The sequence below is a fragment of the Mustela erminea genome, chromosome 3 (assembly GCF_009829155.1).
Source record: "Mustela erminea isolate mMusErm1 chromosome 3, mMusErm1.Pri, whole genome shotgun sequence".
In the NCBI taxonomy this organism is placed as follows: Eukaryota; Metazoa; Chordata; class Mammalia; order Carnivora; family Mustelidae; genus Mustela; species Mustela erminea.
In genome coordinates this window covers 14,594,541-14,612,061 of record NC_045616.1, presented here as the reverse complement: position 1 = coordinate 14,612,061, position 17,521 = coordinate 14,594,541, and the positions used below count along the sequence as shown (strand labels likewise).

General features: G+C 45.9%; 1 protein-coding gene across 3 annotated transcripts in view; it reads left to right on the top strand.

Annotated features, from left to right (window-relative positions):
- Positions 1 to 499: 499 nt before the first annotated feature.
- Positions 500 to 17,521, top strand: part of RUFY1 (RUN and FYVE domain containing 1) — a 66,233-nt gene continuing 49,211 nt past the window's right edge. For all 3 annotated transcript variants that reach the window (XM_032335308.1, XM_032335307.1, XM_032335310.1), the window contains exons 1-4: positions 500 to 821; positions 10,673 to 10,846; positions 12,624 to 12,741; positions 16,292 to 16,393. In XM_032335308.1, the coding sequence (XP_032191199.1) occupies positions 536 to 821; positions 10,673 to 10,846; positions 12,624 to 12,741; positions 16,292 to 16,393 (680 nt within the window). In that variant the 5' untranslated portion in view covers positions 500 to 535. The remainder of the gene's footprint in view (positions 822 to 10,672; positions 10,847 to 12,623; positions 12,742 to 16,291; positions 16,394 to 17,521) is intronic.

Sequence of the window (17,521 nt, the reverse complement as noted above, 5' to 3'; positions counted from 1 at the left end):
AATAAAATCTTTAAATAAAAAATAATAAACTAATTAAAATATATTTTTAAAAAAAAATCCTGATTTCTACCTCGCCCGTCCCAGTTCCCTCAGCCGCCCTTCTAGGGCTTGCTCCGAAGCGTGCTGCCGGAAGGAGGCGAAGTAGAAAAAGCACATCATGAAATTAAAATCAAAAAGAGGAAATTGAGTCACGCCGAAACTAAAGCCGAGGGGGCTGTGTTCCAAGCCAGGCTGCGGGCAACACCGGTGGGGGGAAGGGGGCAAGCCCAAGAGTAATTTTCTGGACACGAGTCTTCCCTACTAGTGGGAATATGGGTGTGTCTTATGTTACGATTTGTTGTTATGACTTTCCTGAACCTTTTGGAGGCTAAAGAAAGGAGAGTATAGAGTGGTCAAGAGGAAGGGAGAACTTCGCGAACAGGAAAAAAAAAAATCTCTTCCCGCCCACGCCGAACCCGCCGCCCACCCGCGCGCCCGCCTGCGCGCCCGCCCGCGCCGAGTCCTCCGCCCGTCGCGGCCACGTGACGCGGCCAACATGGCCGACGGGGAAGACGGCTGCCCGGCGGGGCGGGAGCCGGGGCGGGAGCCGGGACCGGAGCCGGGAGAAGAGTTCGAGATCGTGGACCGGAGCCAGCTGCCTAGCCCTGGCGAACTGCGCAGCGCAGCGAAGCCGCGGACCGGGCCGGAGGGCTGGTCGGCGCCCATCCTGACCCTAGCGCGAAAGGCCACCGGCAACCTGTCGGCGAGTTGCGGGAGCGCGCTGCGCGCGGCCGCGGGGCTAGGCGGCGCGGACAGCGGCACGGACGGTGCGGCGCGCGCAGGTAGGCTGCGGCCGGGCACGCCCCGCGCGCGTCCGCGGGACAGGTGGCCGTTTGGCTGTGGGAGCCGGACTGGCGAGGGCGTCGAACCTTCGCAGCCTGTCAGACGAGTTGCTCAGAACCAACCTGTTAGCACGCGTCCGTACTCGTGCGCTTTTCGTCGTGCCGTGCAAGCCGAGTCAGGGTAAATGCGCGGGTTTGCACAGGCTGAGATTGGGGCGGTTCCTCTAGCCGACCCTTGTAATTGGGTGCCCCAGACAATGTCCTGACTCCCAGTGGGGGACTTGAAGTAAGGGTAGGAGTTTAAAAGTCCTCAAGAACTGAATGCAGTTCCGCTGTCTGCCGCGAATCTCCAGATGCCAGGTCGGCTCGCGCCTGGGCTGTCCCCGCCCACCCAGGAGTGCAAGCTCGGAGGTGGAAGTCAGGAGGCGGTGGTTCCAGGCGAGCGGAGCCGCCAAGTCTTTTGGGTGAGGCGCGCCAGTCACCGCGTTTCTCAGGCTGTGCAGTAGTGTTTTGATTCACCCGTGAGCTCTTCTAGTTCTTTTCAGCCCTTGTTATCCGGAATAGAGTTTCAGCATGTTAGAAGAATGGAAATAATGGAAATACTAAATGATGATATTAAGAGTGTGATTTGGAAAGCCCTGTAAAGCCAGATATTGAGAGCTGTGCTCACCAATAGAGTAGCCACGACACGCATGTGATGTTCAAATGTTAAAACTTAAAATTCCGGGGAGCCTGGGTGGCTCAGTCCTTAATCTTCTGCCTGCCTTTGGGCTCAGGTCATGATCCCAGTCTTCTGGGATCCAGCCCTACATCAGACTCCCTGCTCGGCGGGAAGCCTGGTTCTCCCTCTCCCACTTCTCCTCCTTGTATTACGTCTCTCGAAGTCTCTCTCTCTGTGTGTGTCAAATAAATAACGTCTTTTTAAAAAAATAAAAATAAAAAATTCAGTTCCGTCTTCATAGAGTGCTGTGGGGCAGAGGTGATGGAAGACTGTAGTGCTAAGAACCATAATGTGTCTTTGAGGTTTCTTGATTCCCTCCCACCGGTGTCTTTGCTGCCTGGAAGTCCTCGCTGACACAGCATTGTGAAATGTGAGAATTTCGGTGGTGAAGATGGAGTAGTGAGTGGAGAAAGGTTTACACACGGACTTGTTTTGAGATTCTGGCAGTGGCAAGTAGGACTAGCAGGCAGTGAGGCAGCCTGTTCACACAGGATTCTAGTTTCCACTGGTTCACTGCCTGTGCACACACCTGTGGGTGTTTGATTGAGAACCAGCCATGGGCGGCGAGTCCCGAAAGTCAAGGCATAGGGTGAAGTAGAGGCCTCCAAGATTGTGTAGCAAGCAAATAATGTGAGCTGTTCACTGAAAAATGCCATGCTAGTGCCTAAAATAGCACCAGCACAGAATAATTAATAATAAATATTTGCTGACTTACTAGATGCCAGGTATTAGTCTTAGATCTGTGCCTGCAGTAATTCATTTAACCTTCAGAATAACCCTGGGTGGTAGCAGCACTGGCTTCCTGCTATGCATCAGTGCAGGCTTTGATCCAGGTGGTTACCTGGGTACTCAGAGGTGCTGTACACGTTATCCTTGTTATCTTCGTTGGTTTTTGTTTTGTTTTAAGATTTTATTTATTTGATAGAGATATAGTGAGAGAGGGAACACAAGCAAGGGGATTGGGAGAGCGAGAAGCGGGCTTCCCGCCGAGAAGGGAGCCCGATGCAGGGCTCAATCCCAGGAGGATCAGGACCTGAGCTGGAGGCAGATGCTTAACGACTGAGCCACCCAGGCATCCCAAGGGCATTCTCCCATTTTAGAATTATTCAGATATATATTTCCTTCCCATCAGACAGGGGGTATGTGTTACGCCTTTCTCTGTTCTTCCATGGGAAACTTTATTCTCCATGTGTCCAAGTGGCCCTCCACAGCCGGTGCAGCTCATTTCACAATGAACCACAGTAATGTTTTCCCAGTTATGTTGCTGAACTCACATTAGCCTCTGAGATGCTAAGTGAAAATTCCTGACAGGAAAGTGTTAAAGTTTTCCTCCTTGTCCACAGAGGGGAATATTGTATTGTAAGACCCTTCAAGACACCAAAGGGCTACTCAAAACTAAAACTCAGATTTATCAAGAATCTCCTTACTCCTCTGTAATTGAGAACCCAACAACAACAACAAAAAAACCCTATGGCCCACTTCCCATCCTGTGTACTCACTCTCTGTACCTCTATATATAGAGGTGACAACAAGCTGTGAGCTGCTTGTGTCTGGTCATTGCATCTTATATAATTTTCTTCTTTTAAAGACTTTATTAATTTATTTGAGAGAGAGAAAGAGTGAACATGAGAGGGGAGAAGGTCAGAGGAAGAAGCAGACTCCCTGTGGAGCTGGGAGCCCAACTCAGGACTTGATACCGGGCCTTCAGGATCATGACCCGAACCAAAGGCAGCAGGTCAATCAACTGAGCCACCAAGATGCTCCTGGTCGTTGTAGATGCTGCACAGTGTAAAAGCATTAAAGCAAATTTTGGGACACCTAGGAAGTTCAGATGGTTAAGTGTCTGCTTTTGGCTCAGGTCATGATCCCAGGGTCCTGGGATCGAGACCCGCATCAGGCTTCCTGCTCCTCGGAGAGCCTGCTTCTCCCTCTGCCTGCTGCTCCCCTTGCTCATGCATACTCTCTCTCTATCTGACAAATAAAATCTTTTTAAAAAAATAACATTAAAAAAAAAGGATTTTTTTTTTTTTTTTTAAGCTAGTGAGCAGGCTTTACATAGAAATCCAGACGTCCAGCTTCTGAAAACTGTGCATCGGACACTGTTGACCAGCATTCCTCTCACCAGAGGGTGATACTTAGCAGGGTTGCTCCCTGGATATTCATAGGGCCCTGGTACCCTCCAGCTCATCCTCCCACAATAGCCCTCATTTCTGTTCCAGGCCTGGCCCCTGCACAACAGTCAAGATTGAGATCCCTGGATAGACCATTTGTTTGACAATTTAGGAAGTATAGAACTTGGTGATGTCATGTGTGTGTTCTGATGTGCTTGTTTTTTTTTTAAGATCTTGTTTATTTGAGAGAGAGATGTGAGAGAGAGCGCAAGTGGGGAGGAGAGGGAGAAGCAGGTTCCCCGCTGAGCAGGGAGCCTGATGCGGGACTCAATCCCACGACCCCGGGATCTTGACCTAAGCCGAAGGCAGACGCTTAATGACTATGCCACCTAGGTGCCCCATGCTGAACTGTTATTAATGAAGCTTAGAGAGGTGAATAGCTTGGCCAAAGTCACAAAGCCAGTAAACTTGAGAGATGGAATGGCTCAAAGATCCATTCCATAGCTCTCTAAATTGAGCATGGATGGGAACAGGTGAGTCGTGGAGCAGAGGGATGTGTGGGATGACTGCAGAACACAGCCATGTACCCAGGAACGGTGATAGTGATGTGGGGAACAAAGAAAAATTAAATTTCCTTCCTACCTGAAGCCCATAGACAAGTCCTTGAAACAGGCCCAGTGACGTTCTTCTAGGAACTCTGCTGTCTCAATGTTGATACTCTGCTAAGGACAAAAGACCGTCTTAACCCAACCCCCTGTCCTGTAAGTCTACTTTAAAATACAAAAATTCCTTTGGAAGCTTCGTTTATGTCCACCCGCTCCCCACCCCCACCCAAGATACGTGTTGGCAATCATCCCCCCAAGCATAAGGCCCATGATATACATCTGAAGGGTCTCATGACTAAGGTTTTATTAGATGGTAATAAATGACCTTTTCCCAAGAACAGCTAGCCCACTCAAGGTCCTGGAAACCTTGCTTCTAAAATTCCTTACAAACTTACACTATCCCTAATCCCCTCCCAACTTAAAAGTGTAGAAAACCCCAGTGCCTATGGGTCCTGTTCCCATGTTTTAATAAAACCACCATTTTGCATCAAAGATGGATCAGGAATTCTTTCCTGGCCATTGGCTCTGAACCCCAGTGTCTTTCCTACATCAACAGAAGCCACTGCCACCTACTTCTGGTGACCTAAAACACTAGTCTTCATGTTTTTTGCTCACATGACCCCCTACAAGAAGTCATCAGCTTTTAAGGTTAACATATAAAATTCTTCATCATAATTTTAAAGTTTGTTTTCTAGTATACTGTAAATATTAGCTTTTTAAAATAAGAGCATTACATCATTTTTTAAGTGGTATATAAATACCTAAATGATTTGATAAGTACTACCATCCATCTTAAATATAAATAAGTTATTTGAAAACTTTACTTTTTTTTTTAAGATTTTATTTATTTGACAGACAGATCACAAGTACGCAGAGAGGCAGGCAGAGAGAGAGAGGAAGGGAAGCAGGCTCCCCGCCAAGCAGAGAGCCCGTTGCGGGGCTCCATGTGGAGCTCCATCCCAGGACCCTGGGATCATGACCTGAGCTGAAGGCAGAGGTTTTAACCCACTGTGCTAGCCAGGTGCCCCTGAAAACTTTACTTTTTTTAAAAAAAAATTTTTCTTTTGCGTAATCTCTACACCCAGCGTGCAACTCAAACCAAGCCCAAGATCCAGTCACATGCTCTACCAAGTGAGCCAGCCAGGAGCCCCTGAAAACTGTACATTTTCCCTTTTACTCCTTAAAAAAAAGTAAAATTCAATAAACTTTTTTTGTAACTAAAGCTCTATCTTATAAAAGTTTTCTTGTGGAATGAATTATCATTAAAATAAGAAATACAAAGTTGACATAAGGATATAACTTTTATACATAAATACTATAAACTTTTCTTGTTATTGTTTCTCTTAATGGGCTGCTTTGGTTTTTTCATTAGCATATATCCAGAGATGAACATATATGATTCACAGATAAAATATGATGGGACTCAGCATCAATTTTATTCCCATTTTTTGTTGTTTTTTTTTCTTTTTAATTTTTTATTTTTTATAAACATATTTTTAATCCCCCGGGGTACAGGTATGTGAATCATCAGGTTTACACACTTCACAGCACACCATAGCACATACCCTCCCCAATGTCCATAACCCCACCCTCCTTCTCCCAGCCCCCCTCCCCCCAGCAACCCTCAGTTTGTTTTGTGAGATTAAGAGTCACTTTTGGTTTGTCTCTCTCCTACCCTCTTAACCCCCCATGTTGCATCTCCACTTCCTCATATCAGGGAGATCATATGATAGTTGTCTTTCTCTGCTTGACTTATTTCACTAAGCATGATACCCTCTAATTCCATCCACGTTGTGGCAAATGGCAAGATTTCATTTCTTTTGATGGCTGCATAGTATTCCATTGTGTATATATACACATCTTCTTTATCCATTCATCTGTTGATGGACATCTAGGTTCTTTCCATAGTTTGGCTATTGTAGACATTGCTGCTGTAAACATTCAGGTGCACATGCCCCTTCGGATCACTGCGTTTGTATCTTTACAAACACTTCATTTGTATCCCTGATGCGGAGTGATGTTGAGCACTTTTTCATGTGTCTGTTGTCCATCTAGATGTCTTCTTCACAGAAATGTCCTCTTCCCATTTCTTGATTGGATTATTTGTTCTTTGGTGTGGAGTTTGATAAGCTCTTTATAGATTTTGGGTACTAGCCCTTATCTGATATGTCCTTTGCAAATATCTTCTCCCATTCTGTCAGTTGTCTTTTGGTTTTGTTAACTGTTTCCTTTGCTGTGCAAAAGCTTTTGATCTTGATAAAATCCCAGTAGTTCATTTTTGTCCTTGCTTCCCTTGCCTTTGGCGATGTTCCTAGGAAGATGTTGCTGTGGCTGAGGTCGAAGAGGTTGCTGCCTGTGTTATCCTCAAGGATTTTGATGGATTCCTTTCTCACATTGAGGTCCTTCATCCATTTTGAGTCTATTTTCGTGTGTGGTATAAGGAAATGGTCCAATTTCATTTTTCTGCATGTGGCTGTCCAATTTTCCCAACACCTGTTTTTTTTTTTTTTAAATAGAGAACTCTGGTTCATATAAACAGGAAATAGAAATGGATAGTTTTGTTTTAGTGACGTTGTCAAGCTTTTGAATCCCTTCCAAGTTATATGCCCCAAGTCACATTGATCTATTGTCAAAAATTATTTTTTGTTCCTTTATTTTTGTTTAAAACAAATGAAAATCACCTGACTTTCAAAAAGATGCTACCCAATCATATTAAATTTCCCAGCCTCAAAATGTTCCCCCCAAAAAGCCTTTACCAAGACTTATCAAATGGAAATTATACTTGTAATTCTTTCAGTAGCTACCGTTTAACCCAGAACACTCAGAACAGTTGGCGACATGTGTATGTTGCTTATTTCATTATACCTTTGCCAACACAGTACTTTTTGACAAAAGGATTTAGTTTATGTGTACTTCAAATCCATTTTCTTAAAAAACATAGAGCTGTAATTTATTAGAGCCCATCTAATTTATGGAACACATCCTTCAAGTTAATGGTGCATCTCAGGGAGGAGTATTGAGATGGGCTGATTGATTACATATATCTGTGGGAGAAAAAAGTGTTTAATTTTCTGAATTCAGGCTAGCCAGCAGAGAGCTAGAAACCGTCCCCCTCCCTCAAGACCAGCTTTCCTTAACTAAGTACAATAAAGCAACAAGAGGTTGGAAGGCTTTCATGTTTTGGGTGACTTGAATCATCAAAGGAGGCTTAATCTCCACTTGGCTGTGTGGGACTCCCTGGATCCCAAGTGGGTGTGATGTGGTTTTGAGTAGCGTAGTTGGTGAGGCCTGGAGCCAACGACCACGGAAGAATTCTTGAGACGACTTTGGTGCAAAAAGGTGATTTTTCATGGGATAGGACAGGTAGGCTGAAAGAGCTGCAGCACTGGGGCTGTGCTGAGTGGCTGAAACATATGTGGGGGGGGGGCGGGGGAGGACAAAGGGAGGTGTCCAAAAGGACTTCCATATGCTAAAGAAGACTCGGGATACTGCAGGCCTTGCTATTGTCAAACTAAGGTTGCTTTTCCCTCTAGGAAAGCAGTGGTGTTGAGACAGTTGGGAGTTTCCCGGAGGAGTATTAGACTGTGCCTGCCTCTAGTGTTTGTCAGTGGGGCTACGGGTAATGAGGAAATTTAATTTTATTTACATTCCCTTTTGCCTTTGTTTCCCACATTGCCACGGAGGAGAGGGTGATGTTAGGGCTCCAGGAAATTGAATCTTTGGGTTTCTGGATATTAGGCTGTTAGTAACAGGATGCTTTTGTCTTGTAAATCTCTAGGACAGTGGTAAACTGATCGACAAGACCCCTGTCCTATAAAGGACTGTGATCTTTATCAGTTAACCATTTGTTTTTCCCTTTCCTTAGTTTTAGGGCAGCCTGGAGTGTGGGGGAGGGGGGGTAGCCTGCTGGGGGCAGGGTATGAGCTTGTGTCCTGTCCTCAGCATTCCTTCTGCTCTGTCATCAGGCACATCAAGAGGAAGATGTGGGATAGGGAGTGAATCTGTAACCAGGCCGCAGGAATGCAAGAACACCTTGGGGGGCCGGGGGGGGGGGCAGGGGGCGGGGGGATCGGTCCCAAACAGACCAGGTTCAGCCACTGGCGGAGAGAGGAGGGGTGGTGAGCCAAGAAACGAATTTACTGCAGTGAGGGGGAGTAGCATCTCAAAGGTGGGCTACAAAGTGCTGAAAATACTCTAGATTTCTGTAAGGAAAATGTGGGGGCAGAGGTCGGTGAGTACAGGCCGGTGGGCAGTAAAGGCCGTGTCCATCCTTGTCTTGGGGTCAATCACACACGAAGTCTTGCTGGCTCAGAACAGGCCATATGGTAGTTTGGTTCCCATCAGGGGACGCCTGGCCCGCAGACTCTTGCGGGGAGATAAGCAGGAAGCAACTTAATTAGAAAGTACAGAATGAAGTGAAAATAGAGTTGGTTGAAACCCTGTTTCAGAGGGTGAAACCTCGGGGGCTGGAAACGCATCTCCCGCAAACATTTGGGCTTGCAGGGCGCTGCGAAATCCTGGCTCCGCATAATCCTGGCTCTGCATTCCGAGGAGCAGAGCGGTGGTTTGCAGACCTGGGTGTGGTGGCTTCTTGAGCAGTCAATCTTTGCAGATTGCAGGTCTTTATTGGTCCGTTTAGGGTTTCTCCCTCCTCGTGATGAGGCTTTTACAATTTTTCTTTTCTATGCCGATCTCCCGCTCATTAATGCTTTCAAATTTATACATTTAATATATAGGATTCTCTCTAAATTTAAAAATAATTATACCGCCCCCACCTCTTTAATCAACCCATTTTCCTCTGATGAAATGTTCCCACCAACTTTTCTTTCCCAGTATCTGTCTTTGTGGGTGTCTCAGATTTTTTAGAATTTTTAGTCCCAGGCTGTCTCAGGTCTCAGTAATGTTTACTTAATACCTTTATTATCAGTTCACCATAATACATTACTTCTCGATTCAGCTCTCCATGTGTGCCCTCTTTTATTTTTATTTTTTTTAATTTTTTATTTTTTATAAACATATATTTTTATCCCCAGGGGTACAGGTCTGTGAATCGCCAGGTTTACACACTTCACAGCACTCACCAAAGCACATACCCTCCCCAATGTCCATAACCCCACCCCCTTCTCCCAACCCCCCCTCCCCCCATGTGTGCCCTCTTTTAAACTCTTTATGGTTGTATTAACCAATGACCGTGAAATCAAACAGCTATAAGCAAAGGATTAGTATCAATATTAATTTATACAAAATATACAGATCACAAGGATTCACAGAATCCAAGGAGACAATAAACATGAAAAGCCACTACGATCCCCACCCCACCACCACCACCACCATCTGGCCGGCCAATGTTTCAGACTAGATGTTGGGCAGGTGCGGAGGGGCGTGCGCGGGGTGGTTTTTTCTCCCAGGACGCGGTTAATCGCGTGGAGTATGCATTTTTAATTTCTAGGCTGGCAGCTTTCTGGCATGAGGGGGACACGTGGCAAACATTTGTCATGGGTATCTGATGCCGACGGCCCACAAACTTTTTACTCTCAAAACCAAGATAGCGGGACGCCTGGGTGGCTCAGTGGGTTAAGCCGCTGCCTTCAGCTCAGGTCATGATCTCAGGGTCCTGGGATCGAGTCCTGCATCGGGCTCTCTGCTCAGCAGGGAGCCTGCTTCCTCCTCTCTCTGCCTGCCTCTCTGCCTACTTGTAATCTCTCTCTGTCGAATAAATAAATAAAATCTTTAAAAAAAAAAAAAACCAAGATAGCGTTAATAGGAGTTGAAATGGAAACGTAGCTGAGTTCTGATTGTAGCGGTTTCACATACCACAAAAAAGCGTCGAACTCGTATTGCCCACCCACTGTGGGCAAAAGCTAGGCAGTGAGAATTTGAGTTTGGAGCTCAGGGGCAGACGCTTTCCCAAACGCACTTGGGTTGACACCGTCGGACAAAGGAACAAGCTCAGAGAGCCGTCTAGGGAGGCTCAGGACAAGGCCACCCGCGCCGAGAACGCAAAATGGCGCCCGTGAGCTTCGTGGGCGTGGCCTCTGACTGAGTCCGTCCAATCGGAATGTCCGGGGGAGGAACACTTGGGGCGGGGCTTCCTGGAGTATGCCCCCTTCCATTGGTCGAAAAGGTGTGGAAAACGCCAATCGCGACGAGTCTTAGTAGAGCCGTCGCCCTGGCAACGCGCGGAGCCGCCTGGGAGAGGTCTCCCGAGACTGGCCCGCGGCTCAGGCTGCACAGGTGTAGCCGTGACCTCCTGGGTTCAGAGGCCGGTTGACTACGAAGTCCATTTATCCGTCCAACCACACGTCCGCGCTCGGAGCTGATCGCCTGGCCCCGCGCCAGGCGGATCTTCCAGCCTCCTCACCCCGGACCACCCTCAGTCCACTGACCAGGCTGTCCCTGTTTGTGCCCCCACAGCTTCCAGGTGCCAGATGATGGAGGAGCGTGCCAACTTGATGCACATGATGAAACTCAGCGTCAAAGTCTTGCTGCAGTCCGCCCTGAGCCTGGGCCGCAGCCTGGATGCGGACCATGCCCCCCTGCAGCAGTTCTTCGTAGTGATGGAGCACTGCCTCAAACACGGGCTGAAAGGTGAGCTTGAGGGGGCCTTCGGGGCGGGGGAGTTCGGGCCAGCTGTTTGCTCCGCACGTATTCATCAGTGCCGAGCCTTGTTCTGGGTGCTGGAGTAGCGGCGGGGTCAAAACAGACTGGGGGGGGGGGTCCCAGCACGCCAGACCCGACCCGGAGAGCGGCACTGGCCAGGGGAAATGCCACGCAAGGTACTTGTGCAATTTTTAGTGTTTTGATAGCCACGTTAAAAAAAAAAAAAAGGACGGGGCGCTTGGATGGCTCAATGGGTTAAAGCCTCTGCCTTCTGCTCAGGTCAGGATCTCGGGGTCCTGGGATCGAGCTCCACATCGGGGCTCTCTGCTCAGCGGGGAGCCTGCTTCCTCCTCTCTCTGCCTGCCTGCCTCTCTGCCTACTTGTGACCTCTGTCTGTCAAATAAATAAATAAAAATCTTTGTTAAATAAAAAAAGAAAGGAAAAGTAAAAAGAAACAGGTGAAATAAATTTTTAGAACACATTTTATTGACCCCAGCATATCCAAAATATTATGATTTTTAACAAAGTCAGTGATTAAAATCCTTATTGATGAGGTATTTTACATTCTTCTTTATTCTACTGAGGCTTAAAAACCCACCAGGTGTTTTATACCACATCTCAGTTGCACTGGCTACATTTCAGGTGCTTAAGAGCACACAGTACTCAGTGACTCTAAGGGACCGCACAGGTCTAGGGGACCAGACAGACGATGAACGCAGAAATGAAATTACAAAATGCCACAAATTCAAGGACGCAGCAAGCGTTTCAGCTAGAGTGAGAGGTGAGATCTTACTGGGGAGGTGAACTGTGAGCTGAGACCTAAAGGAGAAAGAGTTAGCTGTGCCAAGATTTGGGGCAAGAGCATTCCTTAGTGGGGGAAGAAACAGATAGGCAGAAGCCCCGGGTGAGATGAGGATTGGTTTGAGGAAGATGCCAGTGGGCTCAGAGTGAGAATGGGAGGAGATGAGGTCAGGGAAATGGATTGGGGGACAGGAGAAGGTTGGGTCATAGCCTTTGGTAGGTCATGTGAGGAGGTGGATTGTGTTGTAAGTGTATCTGGAGGATTTTAAGCAAAGTGAAAAATATGGCCTGACTTAACATTTTTAAGAGAACTTCCTTTTTTTTTTTTTTTTAAGATTTAATTTATTTGATAGCACAATTAGGAGCAGCAGCAGAGGGATAGGGAGAAACAGGCTCCCCTCTGAGCAGGGAGTCCGATACGGGCCTCGATCCCAGGACCCTGAGATCATGACCTGAGCTCAAGGCTGGCACTTAACCAACTGAGCTACCTTTAGAAGAACTTCCATGTGTATGAAGAGATTGTGAGGGAGTGGAGGGTGACAAGGTGTCCCTCTTAGGAGCAAGGAGACCCATTAGCAGCTTATTGGCAGCAATTCAGATGAGGGATGCTGGTGATGATTTGAAATCCAGCATTGATGTTGACATCAGGTAGAAGGGAGAAAGGGGAAGGATTTCTACTGTGTATATATATATCGTATATGTGTGTGTAAATTTATTTGTTTGATTTCATGGGCAATAAATACTTAGAGTAAGCATATATAGTCAGGGTATCACAGAAACCCTGTCACCAGAGGAAGGGAGAGCTCATTTGTTACCTGACATCTCTGAGTCCCCAGGACTAAATCGGGGTTAAGCAGTAGAGCTGTGTTGCATTGTCCATTTGGCTTTTGGGAGAGAAACTGTGGGCGCCTGAGGACATTTTGCAACCCGCTCTTGTGAATAACACTTTTGTTTTCCCTTTTAGTTAAGAAGAGCTTTATTGGCCAAAATAAATCTTTCTTCGGTCCTTTGGAGCTGGTGGAGAAACTTTGCCCAGAAGCATCGGATATAGCCACTAGCGTCAGAAACCTGCCAGAATTAAAGTGAGTGAGAAGTAGCTAACACTGATTTAATGTTTATTTGTTTTTTCTTTTTTTTTTTTTTTAAGATTTTATTTGTTATTTATTTGACAGATAGAGATCACAAGTAGGCAGAGAGGCAGGCAGAGAGAGAGGAAGGGAAGCAGGCTTGCTGCCAAGCAGAGAGCCCAATGCGGGGCTCGATCCCAGGACCCTGGAATCATGACCCGAAGGCAGAGGCTTTAACCCACTGAGCCGTCCAGGTGCCCTGATTTAATGTTGTTGTTTTTTTTTTTTTAAAAAAGCCAGTTCCCTCATATTTACCCATTTCTCAATTCCTTGCTGCTAAAACTTTTTCTGATTTAGAACAAATGGTAATATGAGCCACACTCCATTTAAACTTTAGTCTCAGCTCTGCTACTCGTTATCCTCAAGATGTTGAGCAAGATTTGTTCCTCCCTAAGCCTCAGTTTCCTTATCTTTAAGATGGGGACTGTGATTACTGTAGGTCACACTTAGGTCATGTAGTTTGAAAAGGTGTTATGAGGCAGCTGGCTGGCTCAGTTAGGAGAACACGTGACTCTTGATCTCAGGTCATGAATTCAAGCCCCATGTTAGGCATAGAGATTACCTTAAAAGAGAGAGAGAGGGAGAAAAGATACTGTTACCTGAGAAGCAGTTACAAAAGTAAAAGGGTCATCATCAGGCCCCTGGAATCTGAGTTTTGGATGCATCTGGGCGGTTTTCAGAATATAGTTCAGGCCAGATTTTAGCTTCTGGGATATGGCACATTTGTGAAAAGGTGAGACAAATCATTTACCATATCGGAGTTCGCCCTTGGGATCCCCATGCATAGGCTCAAAATTTAAAAACTTGACAGAATAAAAACAAGGCATCATCATGAAGTTGACATTTAAAAGGGGACCTAGAGATCCCTAGGCCCATTCAGATGAGCACTGTGCAGTCTCCTGCAGGGGGATACCACTGTCCAGCCTCAGATGCTTCTCCTGGGGAGGCAGCCTGTTCTGTTTTCAGATAATAATCTCCAGCATTTACCAGGGGCCTGCCATGTCCCAGGCATTGTGCTAAGGACATTTCAGGATCTCATTGAATTCCTCACAACAAAGCCTCCAGGAAAGCTGTTGAGTACGGTTGAGCAGCTAAGTAACCTGCCCAAGGCCCCTTGGCAAGTGAGTGGTGGAGCCACGAAGAGAACACAGGTCTGTGGGATTCTGGAAGCCTCTAAGTCCCATTGACTTCCATTGCTGCAGAGCCCCGTGCGGTCTTCTCAAGGTGAAATTGAAGCCTCAGTCCCTGTCCCTAATTCAGCCCTGGAGCCTAGCCCACAGAAGATGAAAGCCTTTTGCACCATGACAACTTTCAGATACTATTTGATGAGCTCTCAGGCGCTTTCCACGTCTGCTTTGTTTCAGCAGCTCCTTCTGTGGTCCTCCTGCCCACCCCTTCCATCCTGCTCCCTCCTTCTGAGTGAGGCCCGGGCGGTGGGGCAGGGAGGCGGGGGTGGGGGGGGTGGTTGATGGAGTCCCGCTGCGGAGTCCCAGTGCGTTCAGATTGCCAGACCGGGGCTGTCCCTTCTCCCACACTCAGACCTCTGTTTCCAGTTCAGCATGAGAGGCAGGTTTGAAGTCTTGTATTAACAAAGAGCTCACTGTCTGCCAAACCCACTACCTCTGTTCCCTTCTTAACTCTTTGGCTATAAAGAGGTGACAGGCTGTCCGAAATCCTCCCCTGTCTTCCCGAGATGGGAAAACACAATAGTTCCCTTCTCTTGATGCCTGCAGAGAAGTAGCCTCACCAGGGGCCGTGTTGGGAAGGACTTTTCTTTTTTCCTATTTCATTAAATAGTTTAAAAAGTTCTAAAATTTGGGGGGTGGAAGCGTAGTTTGAAACTTGGCAGGGTGCGTTTGTATCCTGAGGAGTCTCCCTCAAGTTCAGTTTCCCCTAATTGAAATGAAAATATCTTACATAGTATGACCCCCGTCACCCAAGGTTTTTCACTGTTTTCAAGTCATGGGTGGTGTTTATTTGTTTGTTGTTGTTTTGAGATTTTTATTTAAGAGAGAGAGCACCAGTTGGGGAAGGTGGAGGGGGAGGCGGAGGACAAACACACCCCCTCTGAGCAGGGAGCCCAACCCGAGGCTGGATCCAAGGACCCTGGGACCATGACCCGAGCCAAAGGCAGGCGCTTAATCGACTGAGCCACCCACGTGTCCCCACAACATCATTTTTGAAATTGCCACATAGCATTCCTTTATGGAGCTCATCTTCTTAACTCCCCTTTGGGCCTTGTGCTTTTCTTCAGTTTTTCATTATCTGAGGAGTGTGGCAGACTTTCTCCACACATACATTTTTATGTGCATTCTGAATTATTTCCTTACCACACATTATTAGATCTTGAGTTTTGATACCCTAATCAAATCACTGGCTGGAAGTGTGGTGCATCATCATTGCCAACAGTCAGTATCTTTTTTTTCTTTACTTCTTTCCTTTTTACTCCAATTTAAGCTCATTTATTTGGGAGTGGGGAGGGGAGGACTTCAAAGCCTTTTGTACTGATGGAGTTGGATTAACCCTTACGGGCCTGGCTCCTGGAAGCGGCCCCCATAGCTCTCTTTGGTGCAGACACTGATTACAGGAGCGCCTCGACTACTTTCTTGGAGGTCACAGGTGCTGTCACTCTGCCTGGAACAGAATCTTTCTTTCCTCAAGCAGTGTTAGGTCCACAGCTGGGAGGCTTTTGGGTTTCTTCTGATGCTTAGAGCAGGCCTTTCCCAAATTACCTCTTTGAGACTGGCTGCACAACAGCATGAACATACTAAATGCTAGTGAAGTGTACGTGTAAGAAGGTGAATTTTTATGTTCTGTGTATTTTGCCACAATTAAAGTTTCACCTTTGAGCTAATGCCTAGGGACGTGAAACTTCAACACATCAACAAACACTATGTTCCAAATATTAATTTTTTTTAAGATTTTATTTATTTATTTGACAGAGACACACAGTGAGAGAGGGAACACAAGCAGAGGGAATGGGAGAGGGAGAAGCAGGCTTCCCAGCAGAGCAGGGAGCCCGATGCAGGGCTCGATTCTAGGACCCCGGGATCGTGACCTGAGCTGAAGGTAGACGCTTAACAACCGAGCCACCCAGGCACCCCTATATATTAATCTTTTGAAGAAATGTTTATGCAATATACTAATCAGCTATTTCCTGGCCCCATGTGAAATTTTATGAATCTGTGCCATGTTTTATCTAATTGTATTTATTCCAGAAACCGGATTTTTTTTGTGGCTTGAGAGTTTTTTTCTCTCCTCAAAACAAACCAGAAATACATGTCCGTGATACAAAATTCGAACTGTACCCAGAGGTTTGCAGAAAGCTATTTTCTGGGCCTTCCCAGACTTTGCTGCATCTGGGCCCCAAAGCTGCTATTCCCACGGTCTTCCCTGTGTTCACATGCACGTACATGCGGGAATACGTGTCTCTCTTCAGCTAAATTGGGGACTTGGGGGTTTTTGATGTCATGCTTTAACAGTTTGCTGCTTCACTGAATTCCAGGACGGCTGTGGGAAGAGGTAGAGCCTGGCTGTATCTTGCACTCATGCAGAAGAAACTGGCAGATTATCTGAAAGTGCTCATAGACAATAAACATCTCTTAAGGTATTTTACCTCCTGTCTTTGCTTGTCTTTTGCTCTGTAAATACTTAGAACATCGTTCTGGAAATGATTTGGAATTAAAACAGGAGTATATGATGTACACCGCTTTTATTTGAGTTATTGTTCATCATTAACATCCTGTGGCTTGGTTTTAGGGTTTTTCTTTTTAAGATTTTAATTGTAATTTTTTTATTTTTTAAGATTTTTTAAAAGATTTTATTAATTTATTTGACAGGGAGAGACACAGCAAAAGAGGAAACATAAGCAGGGGGAGTGGGAGAGGGAGAAGCAGGCTGCCTGCTGAGTAGGGATCCCTGACGCAGGGCTGGATCCCAGGACACTGGAAGCATGATCTGAGCTGAAGGCAGACGCTTAATGACTAAGCCACCAGGTGTCCCCTGTGGCTTAGTTTTTAAAGAGTATTTCATTTTTCGAACTTGGGTATCTGAAAGTCATTTCGAATGAAGATTCCTACTGCTTTTCATTTGGAAAAGCCTTTTCAAAGATAATTCTTCAGAAATACCTAAGATTAAGAAGCAGGCAACCCACTCTATTAAACTTCAATGATACGGTATGTATTAGATTTATTGATAATAGGGGGAAAATGCCTTTAAAACTAGAGACAGTGGACAATTTTAAAGTATAAAAACCTGCCTTTTATAAGAGAGAATACCTTTGTTACCTATTTTAGGATTCCATATCATCTTATAAAATTTTCTATCTCTTAGCATCAATAACAACTAACTGGCTGTCCCTGAAATTGATGACTGGTTCATTTTTGATACTCACATGTAAGCACAAATAATCCTCACAAAGGAATTTTTTCCTAGAACCTGGGAATTTGGAAGGGGAGACTCTCCCTAGAGTTAGCGTTTTTTGAAAAGTATGGCCTGCCACTCAGAATTTTTCATTGTTTGCAAGTCATGGCTTATTGCACATATCTTTACATGATAAAAAGGGATTTCAAATACTTCGTGTACTTTGTGCTTTCAGTACAATTACACTGAGTAACTTTGAGGTGCAGATTTTGTTCTGATGAACTAACTTTTTTTAATTGAAGTAGAATTGATACATAATGTTAAGGTAGTTTCAGGCATGCAACAGAGTGATTCCACAAGTCTACACTATTGT